The sequence below is a fragment of the Athene cunicularia genome (assembly GCF_003259725.1).
Source record: "Athene cunicularia isolate RWA chromosome 3 unlocalized genomic scaffold, athCun1 chr3_part1, whole genome shotgun sequence".
In the NCBI taxonomy this organism is placed as follows: Eukaryota; Metazoa; Chordata; class Aves; order Strigiformes; family Strigidae; genus Athene; species Athene cunicularia.
Window position 1 is genome coordinate 13512455 of NW_020799097.1, and position 26437 is coordinate 13538891.

Consider the following 26437-nt stretch of genomic DNA (forward strand, 5'->3'; position numbering starts at 1 on the left):
GGGGGTGGGTTGTTTAGGTTGGTTGGATTGGGGTGGATTAGTTGGCTGGGTTTTTTTGTAGTGCGTACTTGTTTGCTTTGAAATCTGTTTTTTTTAGGAAATTGGGCAGTGACAGGACATGAGTTCTGGGATTGTTTATGCTCCCATTTACCTATAATTTCATATTCAGATAAGACAGTTATATTTTTCCGAGTTTAGGAAGCCTGGGCAATCTGAACAAAGCAAGCTATGAAACTCATCCTATTCACTGCAGGGTGCTTGTCAGTTTAAAAAGTTGGCTTTACAATATTCCATTACATGCGTGTGCACTTGTGGATTTTTGGCAAATTTACAGTTGCACATACTTCTTCCCTCTGAAACAGAATCAGATGATATATTTATTGGGAACAGTGGGTACCTTGTGCAGGTATTCAGGCAATGGAGGCCTAGCAATGGCTGTTGCTACAACATCTAGTCTTACAGGAATAAGTGTAATTTTCATCTTTGAAATAAATTGCTGGGGTATTTCTGGGAGCTGTTTTTTGCGTTGGTTTGGTTGGTTGGTTTTTATTTGCAAGGTTTTGAAAAATATGTTTATCTGTCATTAACATACAGGCTATATATTTTTCTTTGTTCTCTTAAAGAATGCTCTATAGAGGTTTTTGCTTTTCTTCTTCCACTTTCCTTTCTATTATACCTACCTCCAAATTAAACAGCAAGTGTGTTTTATGCTTCCTACAGCACGTAAAAGAATCAATGATATGCTAAAAAAAAACCCAACCTCCTAACTTCTTGGAGAGAAACAGGTTTCTAATGTGGGGAAGGGGATTGTTCTGCTCAACTCTTTCAGTGTTGTCATTGTTACCATTTCTTGCTGGTTTTACTTCCATCATGCTGTGAGCAATCCCCACACACTGTACCAGAAGCAAGGCTTCGTGGGATTCACAGCTTCAAACCTCAGTAATTGTCTTTTCCATGGTGTAACACAAACCAAATAACCAACTTGTTCATGCAACCCCAGGAAACTGAGTCATCTCTTAATTTTAAAATTATAGAGAAATAGGCTAGGAGAACAGAAAATGCAAAATAATTATATTCCGCAAAATCTATACTTACACATCCGTGAATAAATCTGAGATCTAAGCAAGACCTGGATGATATAAAGGAGCATGAAACACAGTTGATGCTGACCATCTTAACTGTGAGTTCGAAGTTTGCATTAACTTCAATATTATGATATTTTAGTTGAATATATTCTTTACAGTCTTGTTTCGAAATTACAGGGTTTTTTTCTTCATTCAGGTTGGAAAAGACCCTTGGGATCAGAGTCCAACCATCAGCCTTACTCGACAAAGTTCTCCCCTACACCATATTCCCCCAAATCCCATCTAAACAACCCTTAAACACATCCAGGGATGGTGACTCCACCACCTCCCTGGGCAGCTTGTTCCACTGTCTGACCACTCTTTCTGTGAATTTTTTTTTCCCAATATCCAGTCTGAACTCTACCTGTTTCAGTTCAAATCCATTCCCTCTCGTTCTGTCAATTACCTGTGAGAAGAGACCAGCACCAGCCTCTCTACAATGTCCTTTCAGGTAGTTGTAGAGAGTGATGAGGTCTCCCTTCAGCCTTCTCCTTCTCACACTGAACACTTCCAGCTCCTTCAATCGCTCCTCACAGGATTTATTCTCCAGGCCCTTCACCAGCTTCGTTGCCCTCCTCTGCACTCGCTCCAGCACCTCGATATATCTCTCGTATTGAGGTGCCCAGAACTGGATATAGTACTCCAGGTGTAGCCTCACCAGTGCCCAGTACAGGAGGACTATCACCTTCCTACCTCTGCTGGTCACACTATTGCTGATACAAGCCAGGATGCCGTAGGCTTTCTTGGCCACCTGGGCACACTGCTGGCTCCTGTTCAGCTGCTTTAGGTCCATTAGAACCCCCAGATCCTTTTCTTCCAGACAGCTCTCCAGCCACTCCTCCCCAAGCCTGTAGCCGTGCAGGGGGTTGTTGTGGCCCAAGTGCAGGACCTGGCACTTGGCCTTGTTGAAGCTCATCACGTTAATGTTGGTCCACTGATCCAATCTACCCAAGTGTCTCTGTAGAGCCTCGCTATCCTCATGCAGATCGACACTCCCGCTTAACTTGGTGTCATCTGTGAACTTACTGATGGTACATTTCTAACACTTGTGAGAAACAGTCTAAAACCACTGTAGTCATGTTGCATTTCTTCAGTACTAGTCATGTCTTGGGAGAGGGAGAAGAGTCCTGCATTGAAGTCCTGCCTGTTTGGTTAGGTACAGTCTCTATACTTGTGTCTTATAGCCCAGAAGGGACATGGCTTTCCTCCACAAGCTTGAGGCTGAAACTGTGGTAGTTTGGTGTTTGGGACAATGTAGTAATCTCTGGGAATATATAACTGTTAAAAATAGGTGCTTATGGACATGTTTAGAGACATGGTGGGAGTGTGGACATAGGTGAAGGGAAGCTAAGCACACTGAAAAGTCTTTTAGTGAAATAAGGTGCTTTTCCTTGATTTTGTTTAATACTCAGTTCTAGCTCATCTTGCCATTCATAATACCCTCTATACAGATTTGTAAGAGATTTGCCCACTTTTGTAGCCATAGTGGTTAGAAAATTCCTTTGGTCTGTAACGTGAGACTTCAGCATGTCTTTTAAGGTTCAGCCTTCTGCCTGCCACAGTGTCATGGTTTGAACTCAGCCAGTAGTCAATGGCCAGTCCTTTATTCCCCCCACCCAGTGAAATATGGGAGGGACAAAAAAAAAAAAAAAAAAAAAAATTCAAAAAAAAAAAAAGTAATAGTAGCAAAACATCAGTAACAGTAATAAGTCCAAACGGGTAATATTCAGCAGCTATTTGGTGACCGGTACACAGCCTGCCCCCAGCAACGATCCTGACTGTACCAGAAATTCTGCCATGTCGACTGGAAAACAGAATATGAGAGAGCATGCTCCCCTTATATACTGAGCATGATATCACATGGGTATGGAATACTCCAGTGACTAATCCACTCCTGGCCCTCCAGCTGTGCTCCCTCTCAGCCCAAGCAAAGTTAACTCTATCCTGGCTGAATCCAGGACACAGAGCAAAAGTGAAAATATTAGGTTGGTGAAGTGGTAAAGGATGGGGTTTGAAGACTCAAATCACAATCCATGAGGCAAGTATATGTTGAAAATAACTTGTTAGGGTTGTCAGGACAACTGAAGCAGAGAGCACAGTCAGTCCCCATTGCTGTTGGACTAGAGCTGAGATTTGAGATTCTCAAGACAGCAAGCAGAAAATGAAGTTTGGGGATTTTATATCTATGTCCCTGTGGGTATATGTGTTCCCAGAATGAAGAGGGCCTGAGATGATGTGGGGTTTTTGTTGCCACTGTTGTTGACAGAATTATCAATGAGGTCTTGAGAATCCTTGAGAGTCTGTGATGCTCCTTCTCCTTCAGAGCAGTATAAAAGTATTGATTTGGTCTTTTATGCTGCAGTCAGGTGAAATTAATTCATCAGGGATTTTTTTCATTTGAGGATGTTCTCTTGGATTTAATGTTGCTGAGTGCTACCTGTTGCTTTTTCCTGTCTGGGTCTTTGATATTCGGAATACTCCAAATGAAATAGCACTGTATCTGCAACCTAGTAGATTCAATAGAAATATTTTTCTCTCCCCTTTTTTTGGGGGGTGGGATAATTTTGTGTCATCCATGATAAATGAACAGATACTTCTCATTTAACTATTCATACAAAACTCTCTTCCGAAGTATTTCTGTTCCAAAGAGATGCATGCAACAAGTACAAAAGAGTATTCTGCTGTTAGATGTCTGCTAGACACTGTTTATCACTTCTAAGACCAGTTTAGATAGATATAAATTTGAGAATATATCTTGTTCTTCTGCATGCAGAAAAATTATGTGGGCAGGATGATCTGAATGCACATACAAGAAATAGAGAAACAAGTCTAGAATGAAAAATAATTTGTGGCTCTACCTTTTCTTCGGCATGTATGTGTATATTAACAGCAGATTGAAGTGCCACAGATGAAGGCAGCCTGTCAAAGTGTCTGCAGCCCTCTGGCAGAAAATTGATTTCTCTTGTCACTCAGTTTAAGAGTTCTCATAGCATCCTCAATGATGGTAGAGCTTTTGCACAGCAACACAAGTAATATTGTCTGTCTTGTCTGGATTTGTCCATTTGATGAAGAATAATTTGGCTTTAGATAATCACTGTCCTGCTGTTTCTGACTGGAATATAACAGTGTGATGCATCTGGATATAAAGCTCACAAAGTCCAGTTATTTCAACTATAATGAGTCTCATTAACATGCAGAGTACGAGAAACCTATCAAAATTCTCGTTTCTACTCTGCTTCTTATCAACAATTTTCTGTTAACTGAATTATTTATTCTTTATATACGTTGCAAGGCTGGAATGTCTGCAAGTTGATTTAAAGTTCTGAGGCAGAGACCATGACCAGTAACTCCTATACAGCACTTAGCAGTAAAAAAGTGAATGCCTGTCTCTCCAGTAGTGAGAACTCTAGTGGCAAAGATGGGAGAATTATTTGGAAGCTTCAGATAAAATTAGAGAAAACTCTAGTGGCAAAGATGGGAGAATTAGGCTTCATTTGGTGTGTGATATGACCTAATGTGATCCGTGGAGTTTGTTGGGGTGTTTTTTAACTTCTCTTCTTTGGGGGGGAAAGGAAGATGATTTTATATCATTCATGACCTGTGGAAAGTTTGTGCACTACAATGATAAAAAACATGATGTGAAAATCTAGCATAAAATAAAATGGAATATACTTAAAACATTATCCTCTAGATTATGAAATTCAGTAAGAGGATATTATAAATTGGCATTACTGTGAATATAGGGAGCAATTAAAAGAAAGGTTGTTGCGTGGCATCTCTTCAGCCTGCTGATACTAATGTTGTTGCTGTGCATAAAATTGGATGCATCTCTATCCTGTGCTCATGTTAGCTTTCAAGCTAAACCATAACACAAATTAAAAGATATTAACTGCATTTTGAGCAATACTTACATTTCAGGGTTAATGGACAAAAACTACAATTAAAGAAGTAGTCTTGCCTGTGTACCTGGAATGACAGACTACTAGTCAATAAATGCAGCATTTCAAGGAAAGACTCTTCAGGTTTATTTATTGTAGCTTTGATATGTTATACTCTGTGGTTAATTTATACAGTAGCTTTGAAAGGGATGGTGTTGGAAAATTGCTTCCTTGACAATTAACCTTCAAGGTAGCAGATGTAAGGTTGTAACACTGACCTTGGATTTTCTGTAGCTATAGTGACAGGGAATTTAATTAAGGTATAGTAACCATAAGTGAAACAGGTCTGTATGGATGTGAAAAATTATGGTAGTGTCATTGATTTGCCTGAAAGTGCAGCATCAATTCACCACTTTTGTGCCTGAAAATATGCAAACTTATTTAGTTTCATTAACTACACCCCCCTTCAAACACAGTAAAATATCTTCTGTTATTAGTGTATTTACTGACTATCGCAGAAGAATCTTCTAGAAAGTATTGTCTTTATGAAACATTTTTTTTTGGCTTTTTTTTTTCAACAGCATGCAATATCAGAGACTTAAAAACTCTGACACCTTTTTAAAAACAGACTTCTTGTTAAATAAAACATACAGTTATTTCCCTAATATTAAGTACCCATATTGTAATTTCAAGAGCAGTTTCGTCCACTTCTGTTAATTACTTTTATCTGCCTTGACTCTTGTTCTGGCACACAAAATTCAAAGTAGAAACTCTTGCACTGGTATGTATAAAATGTCTCCAGCAGAGCTTATCTGTGTACTTTATATGACATAAGTATTGGACACTCCTTGTTTCCCTGTGGAAGCAGCTACAATAAATAAAAACCTCTCCAGTAGAAATCTTGAACTTTAGAAAAAATCCCAGAAGATTTTGGTGATAATGATAGTCTGATTAGACTTATCTAAGATTCAGTTTATTCCATTACCGAAGATCACTCACCGGATATACTGGAGACTTTCCATGATGCATAACTGTAGGCATTTTTGTGGTTGGTTAGTCAGGGAAGACAGTTTGTCTCCTGAAGACATTATGGCCTTCATTTTCAGGTCATAAATTTCTTAGGTGTCCAGATAGATGTAGCATTTAATGAAATTTTGGAAGTATTCACCAAGCAATGAGCAGGAAGGGTTTGGTGAAATTTTGGGTTCTTGTTTATTGGCCAGTGTTTCATGAAGAAGCTAACACCAGCTTTGTGAGACTGAGTAGCTAACCTAGAAGGAAAAAAAAAAAAACCAACATAGAATTTTTACTATCTCATCTCAATTGAGCAGGGGTCATACATAGCAATTTTGTAAATGGGATACCATAATTTCATGGAATTGTCTAGGTTGGAAAAGACTTTGAAGATCATCCAGTCCAACCATTAACCTAACACTGACAGTTCCCAGCTACACCAGATCCCTCAGTGCTATGTCAGCTCTACTCTTAAACACCTCCAGGGATGGGGACTCCACCACCTCCCTGGGCAGCCCCGTCCAACGCCCAACAACCCATTCTGTAAAGAAATGCTTCCTAATACCTAGTCTAAACCTTCCCTGGTGCAATTTGAGGCCATTGCCTCTTGTCCTATCACTTGTTACTTGTTTCAAGAGACTCATCCCCACTTCACTGCAGCTTCCTTTCAGGGAGCTGTAGAGGGCGATGAGGTCTCCCCTCAGCCTCCTCTTCTCCAGACTAAACACCCCCAGTTCCCTCAGCCACTCCCCGTACGACCTGTGCTCCAGACCCTGCCCCAGCTCCGTTGCCCTTCTCTGGACACGCTCGAGTCATTCAATGTCCTTTTTGGAGTGAGGGGCCCAAAACTGAACACAGGAATTGAGGGGCGGCCTCACCAGTGCCGAGTACAGGGGTCAGATCCCTTCCCTGTCCCTGCTGGCCACGCTAGTGCTGACACAAGCCAGGATGCCATTGGCCTTCTTGGACCCCTGGGCACACTGCTGGCTCCTGTTCAGCCTGCTGTCAATCAACCCCCAGGTCCCTCTCTGACTGGCAGCTCTCCAGCCACTCCTCCCCAAGCCTGTAGCGCTGCTGGGGGTTGTTGTGGCCCAAGGGCAGCCCCCGGCATTTGGCCTCAGTGAAACTCCTCCAGTTGGCCTCAGCCCATGGCTCCAGCCTGTCCAGGTCTCTCTGCAGAGCCTCCCTGCCCTCGAGCAGATCAACACTCCCACCCAACTGGGTGTCATCTGCAAACTGACTGAGGGTGCACTTGATCCCCTCAGTAAGATGTTAAAGATGCCCTTAAAGGTATCTGTAACTCGATCCCCTTAAAGATGTTAAACAGGAATGGCCCAAAAACCGAGCCCTGGGGGTCACCACTCGTGTCCGGCCACCAACTGGATTTAACTCCGTTCACCACAACTCTTTGGACCCGGCCATCCAACCAGTTTTTTACCCAGCAAAACGTGTGCCCATCCAAGCCACGAGCAGCCAGTTTCACCAGGAGAATGCTGTGGGAAATGGTGTCAAAGCCTTTAATAAAGTCAAGGTAAACAATATTCAGAGCCTTTGCTTCATCCAAGAAGCAGGTCGCCCTGTCATAGAAGGAGATCAGGTTTGTCAGGCAGGACCTGCCTTTCATGAACCCATGCTGACTGGGCCTGATCAACTGGTTGTTCACTATATGACTTTTTGGCACCCGAGATGACCTGCTCCATGACCTTCCCTGGCATGAGGTCAGACTGACAGGTCTATAGTTTCCTGGATTTTCCTTTCTCCATCTCTTGTAGATGGGTGTCACATCTGTCACCCTCCAGTCCAGTGGGCCCTCCCCAGTCAGCCATGACTTCAGGTATATCATGGACAGTGGCTTGGTGAGCACATCTGCCAATGCTTTCAGCACCCTTGGGTGTAACCCATCCGGTCCCACAGACTCGTGTGCATCCCAGTGGTGCAGCAGGTCTCTAACCACCTCCTCTTCAACTGTGCTGACCTCAGTCTGCTTCCCCTCCCCATCTCCCAGCTCATGAGCTGGTGTCCAGGGAACAGCCAGTTCCACTGCTAAACACTGAGGCCAAGTAGGCATTGAGCACCTCAGCCTTTTCCTCATCCTTAGTTACCATGTTCCCCTCTGCATCCAGTAAAGGAGGGAGATTTTCCCTAATCCTCCTTTTGCTGTTAATGAATTTATAGAAACATTTTTGTTATCCTTAACAGCTGCAGCCAAGTTGAGCTCTGGCTGTGATTTGGCTCTCCTAATGTTCTCCCTGCATAACTTCAGTACATCTTTATAGTCTTCATGAGAGACCTGGCCCCTCTTCCAAAGGCAATAGATTCTCCTTTTGTTCTTGAGATCCAGCTAAAGGTCCCTGTTTAGCCAGGCCGGTCTCCTTCCCCGCCTGATTTTCGGCACACGGGAACAGCCTGCTCCTTTGCCTTCTCTCTTGAAGCACATCCAGCCTTCTGGACTCCCATTTCCTTCAGGGCAGCCTCCCAAGGGATTTTGTTAATCCTTTGAATAGGTCAAAGTCTGCCCTCTGGAAGTCTCAGGTGGCAGTTTTACTAACCCCTCTCTTTGTTTCTCCAAGGATTGAAAACTCAATACATTTTGTGGTATTTCTTATGGAAAAGGTAGTTTGGCATTATGACTTTTTTTCCCCAGCTTTGAATGATCACACCACCAATATATTATTTTTTTATTTTCCTGATATATAGGGGGAACACAAAGAGAAAGAGGAAAATAAGACTGGAGAAGTAAGACGGTATCAAGTATTTTCAATGAATACTGTAATTAGGTTAAAAGATTTAAATGAAGTAAATTTATTCTCATTTCAAGCATTCTTTGTACTTTATTGTGTTTGAGGAACTTGATTAAATATGCATCACTTTTCCTGAAGCTGAACTGAAATCAAAATAAGCCTTTATCAGTGTAATTATGCCAGGCTCATACCTAGGAGTTTTGAGGTGAACACTGAATCCTGTTCTGTTGTTTAAAACATGCGTAAAGTAGCATATAATCTGTGTGGAAGACTAATCCTTCATTAATTATATTTGTTTCTGTTAGCTGCTTATTTTTAATCATTAATTATTAAGAAAAGAACAAAGCAACAATCTGTGGAAACTTGACACAATTATTTGTCTCATGAGCTGTAATCTCCTTTTAGTTTCTCTAACCATTAAGGCAGTAAAGGCAATATTAAGTTTAAAAGAATGCTAGTTTCCACTCTTTCTAGATTTCTTTTTAAAATACTTTCTTATTCTAGATAACAGTAACTTGCTGTTACTGATTCACTTTTTTCCTCCTTTGCTCCTGCGTAGCAGAATAGTACCTGTCTGTACGTGACAAACTTGAAGCTTTCTATAAATGTTCGTACATCTCTTGTACTTCAGAACTGGCTTCATGAATGTACTGTCTGAAATAGTGGTTTTCTGTTTTCAGAAATGTCCATTAACTTTTTCCATATGTTTTTGACCGGCATTTTTTTGAGGTGCTCAGAGGCTGGTTGCAATAGGAGCTAATGACTTTCATTTCTAATTAGAGAGATGAAGCATTTTTGAAAAGCAAGTGCTAGGACTGTTCAGAACCAATCTCTAAAATTGAGGGTACCCAATATAGTTTGCTGGTCAGTCTCCTTTGATATGGAAATTGTTTATGTACACTGAAGATAATTTAGGGTAAGTAGAGCAATAAGATCTCCATTTCTGTATTCCATGTCCTGTTCTTTTCTATTTCAATCATCATTTTTTTCTTCATATGCAAGCTTTATAAGTAGTCTAGTTTTCTTTGGACATGCCACGTTAGTGCTTTTTTCGATGTCTTTTTATTACAAACTTAATTTATAAAACATAATAATACAGGAAAATTTAATTCTAGCCTGTAAACAGAACATTAATGAAGTGGCTTGTATCTGTCTTTTCTCAGGGAACATATCTTAAATACTCTTAGCTTTTTTAATTTTAAAACAAATTCAAAACCACCTGCTAATACATGTAGCTGCTTGCATAAAATGACTACTTCAATACCGCTGTTCTTTTTATCATTGCCACACTTCTGCAACAATGGTGTAATCTAATTTATCTAATTTTTCCTTTTTTCCTTAACAGAGTATTCAATTCAATTGTGTCTCCTTGTCTGTGAGAAATACTTTTTTTTTTTTTTAAATTTAAATTTTTGATGGGTTTTTTTTGTGAAAATGGATTTTATCCTTTGGACACAAGTTGTGTCTTTTCAGTAGTCTAAATCCTGGATATTTCTGTACTACAAATTATAATTTGATTGTTTCCAAGTATTCTGAAGATGTTTAGGAAAATACCTAGTTTTAAAATTCACCCTTTTAAACCTTATTTAGGTGCTATATGATAGTGTTGGTATTAAGAATGGATTTCTATCATAGTCATACGTAAAAGTATTTTTTGAGAAAAAGGCTGGCATTAGGAGCTTTCTACTCCTACTTTGAATTTGAATGCAGTAGAGCAATATAAAAGGAGTATACTAAGGTTTCATCATGCAACAAATTACTTTGCATCTGTTCTGAATGGAGTCATGTGTTGGTTTTAAATCCAGTGTTCACTGAAGTGCTGGTCACCTATTAAGATAAAAATAAAAATACAGAAGTTGAAAGTTCTGAGTGCAGGAAGACAGTAGAGTTTATAAAAATTCAGGGCTCGATGCCATACAGTATAATTATTTTTTAGGCAATATATTTGTACTGAAGTAAAAATGGCATTTATAAACACTCATAACTCTTGACAAAAACTGTGTAATATTGTAGTTATTTTTGCACGTTACTATCAGCTATAAAGTGTATTTTGTCTTTAGAACAATCAGGGTAGTCTGGACATGTATTCATTCCTATTAAGCGATCATATGGGAAGAGGCTGACATTTTTAGTAGCAGAAGAGCTTTGATATGCTGATGAACTGCAGAGAAGATACATTTATCTCCGTGTTTTTGAGTCATCTTTAGTAAGCTAACTTTGGAATTATTTGCCTTTGTCTTTCTTTAATGCAGCACTGACAAACTCTGCTAGGCAAAGCTGTTGTTTTTCTAGTTCATCCAGGCATCATTGCCTCTGCAGTGGTCTCCATGAGGAGACACTGTGTACTCCAGGAGTACCAGTGCAAAATCCCTCCCTCTTTCAGCACCAAATCACATCTTAGGTTGGTTTTGCTGAAAATTTTAACCGACGATGTCACTTTCATTGCGTTATGAGTGAAGCTTCGAGTACTTTCCTCCCCCCCCCCCCCTATATTTTCCTACCTTTTGATCTTCAGAAGAGCACTGCAGTGTAACTGGAATGTTTGATGGGCAGCGTAATACACAGTTTTCTATTCCTACACATGCATAGTGGATGCTGTTTCATGGGTGACTTGACCCTCCACTTTCTCACATGCTGTTCTTGAGCACATATTCCCTACCTCTTAATTTTCTTGGTTCTGGTAATCTTGAACCTGTGATCCAACTGAAAATGAAACCCAGAGGTGGGGGCAGGGGAAGAAATCTGCTGAATCAGCAAGTAGGATTTTTCTGACTCAGGTTACACTTAAGCTATTTTAAACCGAAAGAGAAAAAGTTAAAAGAAAAGGTGGTGATATTTGTGTGTAACCTTTAATCTGTTTAGTCAATATTGATGAGATCTTTAAAATAATGAGATTACATGTTTATATTTTGCTGACCTGTGTTAGAAGTGTTAAATTGTAACTATTCTTTTTCTTTAAAGTTTCACTTAAATATTTTAGTATTTCTTTCCTACTCTTTTTTGTTGTTGTTGTTGTTGTTGTTGTTCCTTGTGTTACTCTGACATAAAAATAAAGGTACTACTTAAGCAGAGAACGTGGAAAATATCTATAATTATTAAACAATTCATGTAAATTTTACAGGTAGATAGAATTAGATGTGATGTTAAGGACCATTTTAATGGTAATTTTGTCTTCCCTTAACAGTGGAAATGGTGGCTCATCTACATCACTGAAGGATCCACTTGAAATCCTAGAAGGCATTGTTTCTGCAGTGCATGAAGGTGTTGAAAAAGGGTAAGAACTTCCTGTATGTATTCTTTGGTTAAGACTTTGAAAGATACTTCTTATGAAAGCATTGAAGGTATGATACTGAATATGGATGATTTTTCTTTATGGCTATATATAATGTGTTTACACTTAATTGTCTAAGACTTTTCTGGAACAGGCTATCATTTATCAGGTTCAAAATCAGAGCTTGACAGAAGCTTTTACTTGATCACTTGGAAAAAGTAAGTCACTGAACCTAAAATTTGGATAACTGTATTATGGTGATTTGAGAAAAATACTTTTTCTGCTGTGACTACTTCAGATAGTATATCTATCAGCAGTACTTAATTGCTTTTGTTTGTTTAGTAGTTAAATTACAAACAATAATGACTCCCTTTCAGATATCTGAATTTAGATATCTAAGTTTGCTGATATTTGTAGGGTATAATGCAGAAACAATTTCATAAATGCTGTATGATGCTTCATCACCTTTTTTTTCCCCATCTTTTTGGGTCACATAATGGTCTGTATGTTTTGTTGATACTTTCCAGTGCATTTCTAGTAAAGATAAAGAAGCAAAAAAAAAAAAGGTTTTCTTTGCAGACATACGAACTGAGAACTCATTTATGATAATAATAATAAAACCCCATACTCTCTGGTAGCCACACAAAACCAATTACACTGTTGTGTGGGATCTTCTCCACTGATGTAAAATTAGTTAAATATTGGATACTGAAGCAGACTGAATTAATGTCAATCCTACAGTAAACCTTATTTTCAGTATTCTAAGGTAAAATGGGAGAGTTGACACTATTTTATTCTGAGATGCACTTTCTTGAGTGTTTTATTTGTATATTTCATCAACGTTTAACTGCTGAAACAATAAGCCGGAGTGAAAGTCATTGTGATTACAAGAGATTGTTTACATTCATTTAAATATTTCTTCTTATTTATCGCCTTAAACCTCAGGTATTTGATTTACAAAATATAAATTTTTCCTTCAGGAAAATATATGTAAACATCAAGTGTGAGCTTTGCAAAACTCTTGAAATATTCCAGCAGGTCCTCTTAATTCCCAAACTTTTAATTTACAGTTTGAATGCCACCTGTTTAGCAGAGGCGTGTCTAATTTATCTGGAGTTCTGAGCTAACAGCATCATTCAGACAATATAAAGCCTAAGTAAAATTGAAATACTTGTAATATGAAAACCTAAGCTGTCAATGTTTATTATTTCAGAGCTGCAAGACAGGTTAAATTGGTGTTTTCTGTGTGATATTACTTTCCCATCTGTCTTGTTAAGACAAATAAGGGAACATTAGTTATAAATCACACTCCACCTGGAACCACTTACTTGATATTTTAAAAAAACCCAAAACATTACCTTTAGTTCAAAATACTACTGAAAGATAGAATAGCATTTGCTGATGTGTTACATGCTTGTTTGTAGTTTCTAAGGGACATAACAGATTATTCTGTCTGCAACTGCTTGTGGTTGGTGGGTTTGTGGTAATATGTGTGCTGTAAATGCTTTCACACAGTTAGAATGTATTAGATATAATTTGATTCAAAAACTTTATTATTTAATTCAGAGTTTTGCTAAATAGCTGTCAGAAACTCCCAAAAACTTAGGGTGTTTTAACATCTCTTTTTTTTTTTCTTTCTAGGGTTTATGGGCATTATACAGTAATTATCAAACTAGAATATCCAATAATCAAGCTGACTAGAAATGGTACAGGAAAAAATAAGAAATGGCTAGAGCTACAATCAGGAGAAACTAATTTGTGTATGTGGAGTGTAAAGAAGTGATTTGTAAGGAAAGAGAATATAGGGCATTATGAATAAGCATCAGCTATAAAGATGGCATACTTAAAATCCAAGCAGTCAGGCTGCTTTTCCATAAAGTCAGATGGTGTGAAAGTATCAGTCAGGACCAAGCGCCATGAAAAGGTTTGGATTTTCAGGTGCTGGAATCCAGCACTGTTACTATACAATTGTCAGTCAAGTTGTATGCAGGAGAATATGTAACTGTGTAGATGGATTTCTATGGTATTATATGCTGCTTTGAAGATCAGAAAAGTTCTTACAGCACTTAGCTTTAGGCACCTAATTTAGAAGGGCTAGTTTCTCTGCAGTCTCACAGAGGTGAGCTCTTCCATTTCCAGTATTTGTTATGTATTGAATGTACTTGTTAACAGCGTTGAAAATACATGTAGTACTTTCATTAGGATTACCAGAGACTGACACACTATTGTTTAATTCCAGGGAGAAAGTAGTTTCTTCAGATGACCTTCTGGAGTGGTTGAGACCTTTCTGTGGTGACAACTCTTTAGCAGTGAAGCCTCGCATCAGAGTATTGCAAATTCTGGAGCAAGCCTTCCATCTCAGTGATGAGGATAGTAAGCTACTTGTGTACTTCAGGACAGAAGCTGTTCTCAGAGCTTGCTGGCCTGAAACAAAGGTATTGATGGCTATAAATGATAGCATAAGACTTTTTTTATGCAAGGATTATATGATGAAATGCTGGTTTGCAATATATAGTTGCGATGCATCCTGATGGTATGGGAGCTAATCCTACCTTCCTTTTGAATCAAGTTTCTAATACATTATGATTCTTTGAAAAACAAAGCTATGTGAAGTTAATCAACTCCTCAGCTTTTCCTTGGGATCAGGAGTACATAGTACTGAACTAGATTAAACACAGTTTTCCTCCATGTCAAGCATTAACTTTGGAGGGTTTTGTATATTCTTTCTTTTCTGACTGTTTTTTCTGTCAATTTTACCTTCGCTCTTTATCTCCTACTTGGTGTGACATTATAGTCAGAATTAGAATGAGAATTACTGGCTGTTGTCTCTTTTTTCTGGGATCTCTAAATATTATTCCATGAATGTGCAGTAGGAACATTAAGGGCATTCTCAAATGGAAAGACTTGGTTGATAGGGAATGCATTTGGTCATAGTCAGATATTGTCTCTTAAGAGGCAGCACCTCAAAACTGAGAGAGTAGTTGCTTAAAAACAGTTCATGCCTTTAACTGCCCAAGTGATAGTTAAGTCTTTTTCAGTGTAAAGTCAGGAAAAAAATAAGGTGAAATCATCGGTGAAAGAAGTTATTCTTAGGTATTTGTTTCCAACTAAGAAAGAACATTTCTAGTTCAAGTTTTCAAGTCTAAAACAGATTACCTTTCTTTTCTCACCAAAGGGTGACAAAATGCCTAACTTTCATTTAAGTATATGTAGAAGTTGATCTAAGACTAGGAGTGAAAACGCTCGTGTTTGTCAAATAGAATATTAAAAATTCCATATATGCAAAAAGACTCTTGTCGGTTATTCATTAATATTTTAACTGCTGTATTTCATGACTCATTTTGATTAAGTGCTTAATACCAGTGTACATATTCTTAGAGGTTCTACATTTCTAAGTACAATGGAAATATTCTAAATCTTAACAGGAAGAAGTAGTCTTGTCTTTGAAGCTTTTGCCATTTTGAAATCATGTGTATCACTTGCTGCATGTAGAATTGTTCAGAAGCAGAGTTGCTTTTTGTCCATTTTCTAAATACCTCCCCCCTATGACAAGACATTATGGAACTAAAACATAATATTTCTAATAGTTCCTCAAAAAGTCTATGCACAAAACCATTTTATATTCATAACAATATTAATATAAAACAATAGCTTAGTAGTTTTAACTCACTGTGCTGAGATCATCCAAGGGAATAATCCTAATAAAAATCTTAAAAGAAAATGCTTATCTCTTGCTTGCTTTAGAAATTGCTTTTTCTCTTGCATTCACAGTAATACCAGCACTTAACTCCTCATCTGCTTTTCAGCTGTTTGTCTATGATTGGATTCTTCATCTTCGTTTTTTTTGTCAATATTTGTGTTGCCAAACATTTCAAGTCTAAAAGATTCAACTAGAGTATGTTTTAAGAAAAAAAAATACGGGTAGATAATAGTTTTCAGCCATGTCTGTAGAAGACAGAAAAAGAACCTGTATTTGACAGAAACCTTGTGAGACTCATTACACTTGTTAGAGAAATACAGAAGAAAAGCTCGCTTCTCTTGTCTGCCATAAACTGGTACGTCAGAATGCATATAACTTTAAAACATAAAACTCTTATCTATTTGCTTTTTCTTGTGATGTTTTAGGAATTAATTGAAAGCACTGCATGTGCTGGTAGCTCACGCGTCGCTCACTGCTGGCCAGGACCTGCAAGGCCTCTTGGGCAGAGCTACTCCCCAGCCTGGCTGTCCCCACCTGTGCTCTCTCAGGCACCGCATGGCTCTTACACATCATGCAGCTCTTGTTGGCCCAGTTGTTCAGCCTGTTTAGGTCTCCATATAATCAGTTAATAATTTCTGTTTCCTAAAGAGAGGGGTTTTTAGAATACTTCTGGCTTCAAGCAGGAAAACATATCTGTTTTTTGTGAGGGAAGAAGTTCTCACTGACTATAAGCAGCAGTCCATTTGCTCATAACCAAGTTGCTGATCACTTCAGTGCTCTACTCTTTTGCTGATGAGTAATCAAGTAGTGCAAGAAGTCAAGTAGTAAAAAGCTCAAGTACTGTGCTAGATAAACTCAAACCTTTCAGAGCGAATTGTAGAAAAATGTGTATACAATACTGTAAAATAAAATTCTTTGTATATTGTATTTATTCTTTAGCTAAATTCAGAAATAGTTTTCATGCTTAGCAGTAGTGAAAGCTGTCCTTACATGCACATATGTAAAAATCATTGTTTTTTCACCCCAATACCTGCTACAGAGTGCAATTATGTGTACTGTTGTAACATATTTAAAAACTAATTTAATTTTCATGTCAGTTCAAGCTAAACATGATAGATGAGAACCCTTTGTTTTCTTTTAATATTTTGTGCTAGCAAACTAATGTGTGATTTAGACAGAAGAGTCATATTTGTTTGTCTGTTAGGTGCCAGTCATTGAAATACAGAGTTCTTCACAAATGTCTGAGAAAACTAATAAGTGATCCACTATTCGGATTATTTTTTTTTCTCTTCTGGTCAGCTGATGTCAAATGCTAGTCTATAAATTCATATTAGAAAAAGCAAGTGATTACCTTATTTAATGATTAAGTTTACTTGTTCTGTGAATTAACAAATAGTGAAAACAGCATAATAAAATAGCATATTGAAAACTGTACATTTCCTTCATGGTATGTTACTGAAACAAGAACCCTGAAGAATTCAGTAGTTACATGACTGAGTTTTGGTAAAGCATTAATTAAAGCAATGCTTCAGGCACGTAGACCTTCAAAACCAAACCTGTTCTACAGAAGGAGGTGTTGAAGTGCAATTTCAAAGTTTCATCAGGTTGCTGGGTAATCTTGGGTGAAGCAGGGTCAAAAAGTAAACATAAGTAATGAAATCTTTCAGACGTTTTCAGACTGCCATGTCAGTCTGTCTACCTTGTCTGTGTAGGTATCAATTTCTGTAGCATCACTACACCTTTATTAATTTGGTCATCCTTTCTCATTCAGCAAAGTGGTAAAAAAAAAAATCATATTTAAAAAAAAGGGAGTGGTGGATTGAATGATGTTTCCAGAGTGTAGAGGAATGTGTCTAAAGGTTGTTGGTTTGCATTTTTTTTAAACTTTTAAATTTCAAAACTGTATTAATTATCTTACTTCCCCATTGTTTTAGCCTTATTTGCTTGACATTTCTTACATGCTTTTAGGGAACCCCTCTCTTTCTTTACCATGCCTTGGTACAGAGTGGGACAGCGGATATTTTAAAGGATGGATGTGGGTTTATATTGAGTAAAGATAAGTTTAATGATATTGCAGTGTTCAATTACCAGAAAATGTGTGAAAGCCACCCTCAGTGTGTCTACTAATCCTCTTAGTCAGACTTTGCATACATCAAGGAGCGTCTTAATATTTAATTATGCTCTAGGTGCTCTAAGTAGTGGTCCCACAAATCAATGTGCTGGTGGGAAACATGCCAGCTCTTACAAAATTAAAAATGTACTTTATGGAAGCAGCTACCTATCAGACAGTCAGAAACACAGCAATTTCCAGTTCTCTAATGATTAGTTAACAAAATTAAAAATTCAGGGGTCCTCATTTTTCAAAGGCTTAAGAGTCTTTAATTCACATTCCAGTAGCATCTCACACTACTGGAAGGAGGAGGCATGCGTTGTTTTAATCCCCTTGATGAATTTTATCTGAGCTCTTCAGGTTCTGTAATTTTCTAGTTAACTGGTGCATGAAAAATATGGGTCAAAATACTGGCTTTTTTATATATAAAAAAATGCGGGGGGAGGGGGGAGAAAAACATGGTTTAGAATGTTCATATCAAATTTCAGCTTTATCCCTCTAAGATGGGATATCCGTTTGTTTTCATTTAAAATATAAAAATATAGTCTGTAATAACTCACAGCACTCTACCTCAGGTAAGGTATCAACTAACAGGTTACGTGTGTGTATGTAGTCATTCAGTTCTGTGAGCAGTTACAAGGTGTTAGTTACAGTTAGGGGTTTGCCCCAGGAAGTTACAACTAACGAAGATTCTGTAGGTAAATCAAGGGTTAGTTTAAGACAAAAAGTTAGTAACTGAAACTTCTATAAGGCACACCTTGTCTTAAAAGGATTGTTTAATTATGCAAATGCAAAATGTAATTACTATTTGCATGTCACTTAAATGCAAATAGCTTTGTAATTTAGAGAAGGTAATCTCATTTAGCCTTTCCCCTGATATTATTATGTTTTTTTCGTGATCTTGGGGTATGCAGAGCTGCTGAGGGCTAAGCATTTTTGAAAATTGGAAGGGATATCTAATATGAATTTAAGATGGTAACTTTAGGCACCTTTTGTATTTTATCTGTTTTTTATTTTTTTTCCTAAAGTTTAGCTTTGAAAAATTGCCAGGTTAATTTGTATTTGTGTTGTGTACATCCCACACACATTTGCCCTTTCTTCATATAGGCAATGTGTATGTCATATGCAAGTTTTATGTATCTCAGCAACCTTTGTAATGTCTACATTAATATAATGGCTTTCTGAGAACTTGGGTATGGCTGTCAAGCCTCCATTGTCCTTTTGTTCCTCTCCCCCTGTATATGAAAACTCTGTATCTGTTTATATGTTTCTTCATATGACTTGATAAAAAAATAAGTCAAGTATCCATTGATTTTCATGTTAGCGGCCGCCAACAATTGCTCTACTTGTGTCAGATTTAAATGTGAGGAGTTGGAAAGCACAGTGTGAGATGTAAGAATTTCCAGGTAATTTTGCTGAAGTCTTTTTATCGGGTTACAATGACCTGTATGTAGCTTGATCAAGTGAAGAGGCTGTATGTTTAATCCTCAGCCATCTTTTATTTGTGAAAAATGCTTAATTAAAAGAAAGATTTATGGTCCTATCAACTTTAAGTAAATTTGTTATGATGCTGTTTATAATTTTAGGGACTCTGTTTCTCTATTGGTAATGCATAAAAATTAAGTTTAAGAAATTTATTTTGTTTTAATTAATATTTTAAAACAGTAATTTCCGTTCCTTGAAGATGCAATTTATCCATATGAGAACATGTGAAATCTATTTTTTCTGGGAACATTAATTGTAGCGTGTCTGATTAATTAAATACTTTAAGATGCAAACAAAATATTTTCCATTAACTACACAAACTGGGTAAGACAAAGTAGAGAGAAAAGTGATATAGCGTAAGTGAACACAACAGTTTCAAATGCAAGCCCTGGGTACTGCGGTATTCTGTGGGTAGCAGCAGTTGCTCAGAGGGAGTTAAGAGTGGCCTGGAGTGGATTCATGTGGGATAATTCACTCTTTGTAATAGGTCTTTTGTAATGAAGGTATGAGTGGAAAATAGCTTAAACGTGGCCTATTCAGCTTTTATCTCAGTTTCAGAAAAATTAAGAGCTCTTTAATGATGTATTCAGGGTTGTATTATGTGTTGCAAAGAAATTGGTGGATCAACTGCGATTCAGCCTTGGGTGTCTCTTGCTAAATTCTTGGCATTGGTATGCTCCATAGCATTGAGTGCAAAACACACTGAAACTTTGTAGAAGGATTTTGGGTTTTGTTACCTCTTTATGTGATTTGGTATATGTTTTATAGGGTAGCAAAATCCAGAAAATCAAGTCCCTGCTGTGTTTTATGTACTTCATCACTTTTTTCCTTACTCTGTTGGTTACTCAACGTAATTAAACAATTCCAGTCATGTTACCTCATCCACAGTGTTTTAGAAGTCTGTAACTATTCTCCCCTCTCTATCAGAGCCCACTGTGATATGCAGAATGCCTTCTGAAAGGGGATAATGGGAGGAGTGAATGTGATGTCATTGTGGCTATTAACATGCTTATGCATCCCAACACCTTGATTGTTCTCTTGACTTCAACTGTACATTAACCAGAGGTCTATGAATTTCACTGTGAGGCTCAGGTTCCTGTTTTGACTTGGTGCAGCTAATTTAACCTATTCTAAAATATGATGACTTTACCATTGTTATGTTATATTTGCCACCATATGGTCATTTACTTACCCCAGATTTTTTTCTTTAAAGTCAATTGGATGTTTCTTTCTGCAATGTCTTTGACAAACATAAGCTAGCTTGTTCACAGTATTATTTGTTCAGTGCTTGCAGTCCTCCAGAAGCATAATTGTATAAGCAAAGAAGCAGTCATAAAATTGTGAGAAATTCTATTTTTTACCTTTACCATTTGATCATAATTTTTTTTTGTTTGTTTGTGGTTTTTTTCCTGTTAGCAGATCAAGTTCTTCAGTAGTTTCTGGTATGGGATGTTGTTAAAAGTCTTTTGAAAATATAAATAAATTATAAAACTGGTTTTATTTAGACATTATTTTGTTAATATCTTAAATGAGTATTTAGAAATGTGATGTTCAGTTTTTGCCATGCTTTTTTTCACACAGTCTTACTCTATTCCATCAACCATCTTGTTAGCTGACACTGTAAACTCTATCATCTGAGGAGTCCCTCTCATGTATTCTTAAAATTGTTCTTGCTTTGTAGTAATTTCTGATGGTTCATGTTGATAGAGAGAGGGTTTTTTTTTCCCTGTTGTTGCTATTATTACATAGGGATTCAGCTGTGATGACTGACTGCTAGGACTTTCACTACATCAAATCGAGATGAAAACCACCAATTGCAGTGCTTATGTAATGCCATTTGGTGTGACAGTTGCATGATGTTACCCTACCTTCTTCTCATTATATTTATGGCTGCAACAGAGCTATTATTTTCTTTCAATTTGTACAACTTAAATAATTTTGTTGGATCCATCCATATGGTATCTTAAGTGCTGCTGAACTAGGTCATAAATATGGATAAACAATAGAGGAATTTTGCATTAAAAATGTAAGTCTGTCTTTTTTTTTTTTTTTTTTATTGAAAATAGTAGTACTGAAATATTACTTAAAACTGGAGTCCACATCAACAACCTGTTGCTCCTAAAAGAGGGTATCTTATTTTACTGTAGATTATTTACAAAAATGCATCTTTTACTTTGTCAGTTTAGCCTATCTGCAGGATGACATTTTGGAAGGATTAATTTTGAGAAGTCTTCATTTACATAAAAACAGCTTTTAAGATAATTTCCCCTCTATTAATAAGAATTGTAGACTTTGATTATCAAGACACCAGCTGTACATTCATTTGAATACTGGGAGCTTGTGCATGCACCGCTTCTTGATGGTAGCAATTATCACAAAAGGTAAATTGAGAAGCCACTTGCACAAGGTATGAGGGGAAGTAGCTGACGCTGATTTAACAGTTTAAAGTTAAAAGTAATATTTAAGGATTAAGATCTTTTAATTTCCAGACTGCATTTTCCAACAAACTTTTCTGTTCTAACTGTAGAGTATCTATATTATAGATGATGAAATATGAAACCGTGATTAGTAGCTGGCACATACAAGTAAAATGACTTACGTGTTTTTAAGTTCCTTGTGTTGCACAATGTTAGTTTTAGCCATGATTTACGTAGATCCAAATTTTTACCAATTAACTGACACCTAGTCAATCCACATTTTAAATTACATGTATGTTAATGCTGTCTCATTTTAGTTTTAGCTAGCTAGATACATAAATCTTCCAAATGAATATTTTTTTCTTTATTTGCCCTTATCTCTCTATCAATATCTATGTACAGTCTTTAGAGTGTTTATCTGTGCTGAAATGTATTTGCAGATTAGGACATAGTCTCCTGCAGAATACAAATGAATGGATTTTATTTTCTGCATGAGTTATGCATTTTTATGCATTAGGCAATGCATTTGTGTTTACTGAATCTATATGTATTTCTTAGTGAGCTGCATATCAAGCAGATAAGGAATTAAACAATACATAAATCAGTTCAGAAGGAAATGTTCTTGGATATGTCTGCAAGGCCAGCAGCTCAAAGTGTGGCTGAGCCTTTGTTTAATTCATCGCCAGTAGGCTTCTGGTTGATTTGTTTTTAAACTTGAATCCCGTAACTTGCTTAGCCTGTTCACTGGCTTCAGTTTGAGCAAGATTTGACATCCCTTTAGTATTTGTATGCAACAGACTTTCATATGTGGTCAGCACTCATTCATCATATTTTTTAATATGTGAAGTCCAGCTTTGGGGAAGGTGCAAGAAAGCTTCCTTTTGCAGTAGAAGGGTTGTGAACATTGTGAACACTGAGTTTGCGATGCAAAATTCTTGACTTCGGAAGTAACACTACTTTGAATGTGGTGGGTTTTTAAATTTTTTGTTGGTTTCAGTTTGGTGTTGTTTTTTTAAGTGGACATTCCTTAATAAAGCTGTTGCTTTCTGTTAACTGGAATAAGCATATGCTGTATAAATGCATTCTTTAAACTATATTTCTTTATTGCCTTTAACTCTGTACATGGAAGTATGGTGCTAGGACGTAGAATGAAAGGTCACATTATTGTTTAAACTTCAAAATTCTGATAAAGAATTTGAAGAAGATACTAAGTTTGAGGTGAAGTCTGTAGAATATATCTTTGAGAAGCAACTTTCTCTTGACCTTGTTGACTCCTGTTCAGCTACCTTGTGAAAGTACGTGTTTCATATATGTAAGTTTACTTCAGTCCCTGCGTTCCTTCAATTCCACTTAACAGCTGCATATAACAAAATATAGTTGGCCCAGTGTGTTTTCATAATGTAAATTTTAAGTAGTGTGTGAGTACGTAAAAATGTTAAGCTGGTTCAGATCAAGCCCCAGTTGAGCCCCGTATTCTGTCTCCAGCAGTGGCCAAAAAAACAGCCACGGGAAGAAGAGTAGGGAAAGGAAGAGTATATATGAAACTCACTCTGATATTGCCCTCATCTGTGGGTAGAGTGAGTTAATTAGGAATAAGAACTGGAAACAGCTTTGTGTAGACAAGCTGTGAATTCAGGTGTTACTGTGCAAGATCAAGTAAGTGGAATCTTGATAAAATCGAATAAGGAAGATTTACCTTTTGATCGATAGGTGGGAATAATTTACCAGAAAGATACTAAACTTGTTTACACCTTAAACTTGTTTACTTAAGTCAAAAGACTATAAGTCTATTAGAAAGCGTTCTAGCTCAAACAGAATTTATGGTTTTAGTGCAAAAGTATTGGATAAATTTGTGCACAGATATATGTAGATCATGAGAATGAATTGCAATAATGGCTTCCTCCATTACTAAAATCTCTTAAACTGGAGAATGAGACTATAAATATAGTGAGGGAAAAACAGTAAGGAGAAGGAGTAGTATTACCCCTTTTCTCTTTCTCGGAATCTCTGACCTCCAGTGAATGTCTCAACAAAACATGTTCAGTTCATGTTCACTGGTTTTTAACTTCTGTCTGGCTATATGCGAGGTCTCTTCCTAACCTGCCTTTAACCAGATACCTCAAACCGTCCATGCCCAAGCTTGCAGCTCTGCTCTCATGGTTACTCTTGACTCCCCTTCATCATTTGTGCTCTTCCCACTACACTGGGAGACAGGTGCATGCATAACATGGTGGTTTATTCTTCCAAGCCTGTTAATACTGTCCCCAGCCTGACTCTGTTATGTCTTTGAGTATTTCTCAATCACAACATTAAAGTTTTCTTTTTAAAGAAAACCTGGTTTAGAAATAATGGGATGCTGGTAGTGTGTTGAGGAATACAGCACTTTTGGTTTTGCCTCTAAAAAGGTTTTACTGTTGTTCTGGGATGTGAAGAATTTAATTAAGATGTTTCAGTATGTGCTTGTGGTTTTGCTTTGTTTCAGAAGTATATAATGTGTCTAAAATCAAGGTTGATAGGCTGTCCAGCATCTTGAAACAGTTTGAAGAGAAGAGAATGCAATAAGTAAAAGCCTTTAAAAGCTCAGTCTGATCTTTACAAGGTCAGTAGCTATACAGTTTCAGGAGCAGTTGTACACTTGCAGTTTGTTTTACTGGTGATTTTTCACATCTGTGTTCATAATGTGAGTAATTAACTTTTAAATATGTGTTTCACTGAATTTGTAATTTTATATGTCCTTTGTAACAAGATTTTAACTTTGCAGCCTTGTACTGGAAATAGGTTTCAGTAATTTAACGTTTGTGCAGACTTTTCAGTAGCCACACAGATACCAGCAGAATAGGGAATGACAGACTACAGGTTAGCCCACAAAATGGAAAGTTTAATTTCTGCTATGACCAACCCTGACTGGCCTGTTTCTGTAGGAAGGGCAGTATTTTCTTTGCTGGTTTACCTAGTTAGATTCCAAACTCCTTAAGGCAAGGCTATTATATTTTTGTGCCATGAAGAGTGCACCAAGATGGCAATTACAGAAATTCTATCAAATTGATAACAATCCTTTCGGTCATTGTTTATAAATCATGTTAAGCCCTGTCTAATGAGTGGAAGCAAGTTTTAGCATCAGCATTCCCTGTCTCAAATCTGAATAAAATCTCCAATGTCAGGTCTGCCTATTACTTAGAAATGTAGCATAGATGAATTCTCTATCCCCAGACCTTGGGGTGGGGAGATAAAACCGGTGTGTTTTACCAGGGAGTACTGACAAACTGAAAATGTATCATAGCAATAAGGGACTACTCAAATGCCTGTTTAGTCTTTCTTTTTTCAATTCTGTATTAATTCAAATTTATGCTGTAGTGGCAAACATGAACATATTTTGAAATATTTACATTTACAGTCTGGTGGATGTAATAAAATTAATTTTATAATAACAGAAATAGATAGGTTTTTGGTTGTAGCTCAATGTGTAGACACACAGATTGTGTAGACACACAGATTGTGTAGACACAAGTGTGTCTGGCTTTAATACAGGGAGCTGGTTTTAAGCAGACAGGTAGCTTTTCTCAATAAACAAGGAATTATAAAGAAGGAAAATATTTTTCTGATTTCTACATCTCAATTCTTTCATTACAAGCATCCTTATCAATTATTTCCTTAGAATATCAATAGTGAACAAAATCTGTTGATTAAAAACCATGGGTCTGCCATACTCCCAGGGAGTAAAAATGTAATTTGCAGAACAGGTTTTATTGGTCAGAAGGAGATGGATGTCTATCTGTGTTAGTTTTCCTATTCACCATTCTCATGTGTAAGTAGGCAGTGTTTTGTATTTTATCACAGGGGAAGGAGAGGATTGGATTGGCTGGATCTTTTTATTGTCATTTCCATTTTTTTAACAAAACTCTTTGTAGGTTATCAGCCAAGTCGGTCAGCACCAGATTCTCAAATTATATAGCTTTAGCAATAAAGCGTTTACAACTCCTGAGATGTCTCTGTCCTTTAGGATCAGAAGAACATTATATAGTGGGTATCTATGCCTCAGGGACACAATTTAGATAGAGCAACATTCCACTGTTGCTGCAAATACTGATTTTAAACTAACTTCAATTTCAGGGGTGAGATAATGTACTGAACTAAACAACTGATCCTGTGAACTGGCATGCCAAAGGTTTTCTTTATCAGTCATGTGTGATGTCTACAGCTTTATTTAACTTTTTCATTCTTCAAGTGTATCACCTTATATTTTTTAAAAGCATACTAGGTTTCTAAAAGCTACAGAACAAAATTCTGAGGGAACTTTTCATATTTGGACTCCTTCATGTATTTCACATGAGATGAGTATCTATAAAATAGTAACAAATCCATGGAATAAGATGATGAGTCAAAACTTTGTGCACTGAAGGTGGATAAAGCAGTTGAGCAGTTTCAGTATTTTAGGCATCTAATAGGATCTAATCTGTGAAGGAAGAGAACTGTATAAATCTTTGAAAGATTTTATCATCAGGCAGAACAGTTTGAGGTTTTATTTGAGGAGGAATTGCAAGTGCATTAAGTTTTTATTTCAGCACTAGATAGAAAGAATGTGCTTTCCAAGTTTGCTCAGGATGGCTGAAGTCAAGATAAAACATATGTTTGTGCTCAGATAATGTACTGTTGAGATTACAAACCACCAGATTCCTCTTTTTATTTATACTTTAGCA

At 37.1% G+C, this 26437-nt stretch overlaps 1 protein-coding gene and 1 long non-coding RNA gene across 2 annotated transcripts in view; one reads left to right on the forward strand and one right to left on the reverse strand.

Moving 5' to 3' along the window:
- The window catches only part of NBAS (neuroblastoma amplified sequence), a 186939-nt gene that overhangs the window by 129088 nt on the left and 31414 nt on the right, over nt 1–26437 (forward strand). Inside the window, exons 47-48 of the mRNA XM_026846497.1 lie at nt 11942–12031; nt 14268–14463. Of these exons, the coding sequence (XP_026702298.1) occupies nt 11942–12031; nt 14268–14463 (286 nt within the window). The remainder of the gene's footprint in view (nt 1–11941; nt 12032–14267; nt 14464–26437) is intronic.
- Nucleotides 8763–11552, reverse strand: LOC113478373. The gene is made up of 3 exons (XR_003398048.1): nt 11259–11552; nt 10518–10584; nt 8763–8900 (listed from the first exon to the last, which is right to left on the reverse strand). It is a non-coding gene; the product is annotated as an uncharacterized LOC113478373 (long non-coding RNA).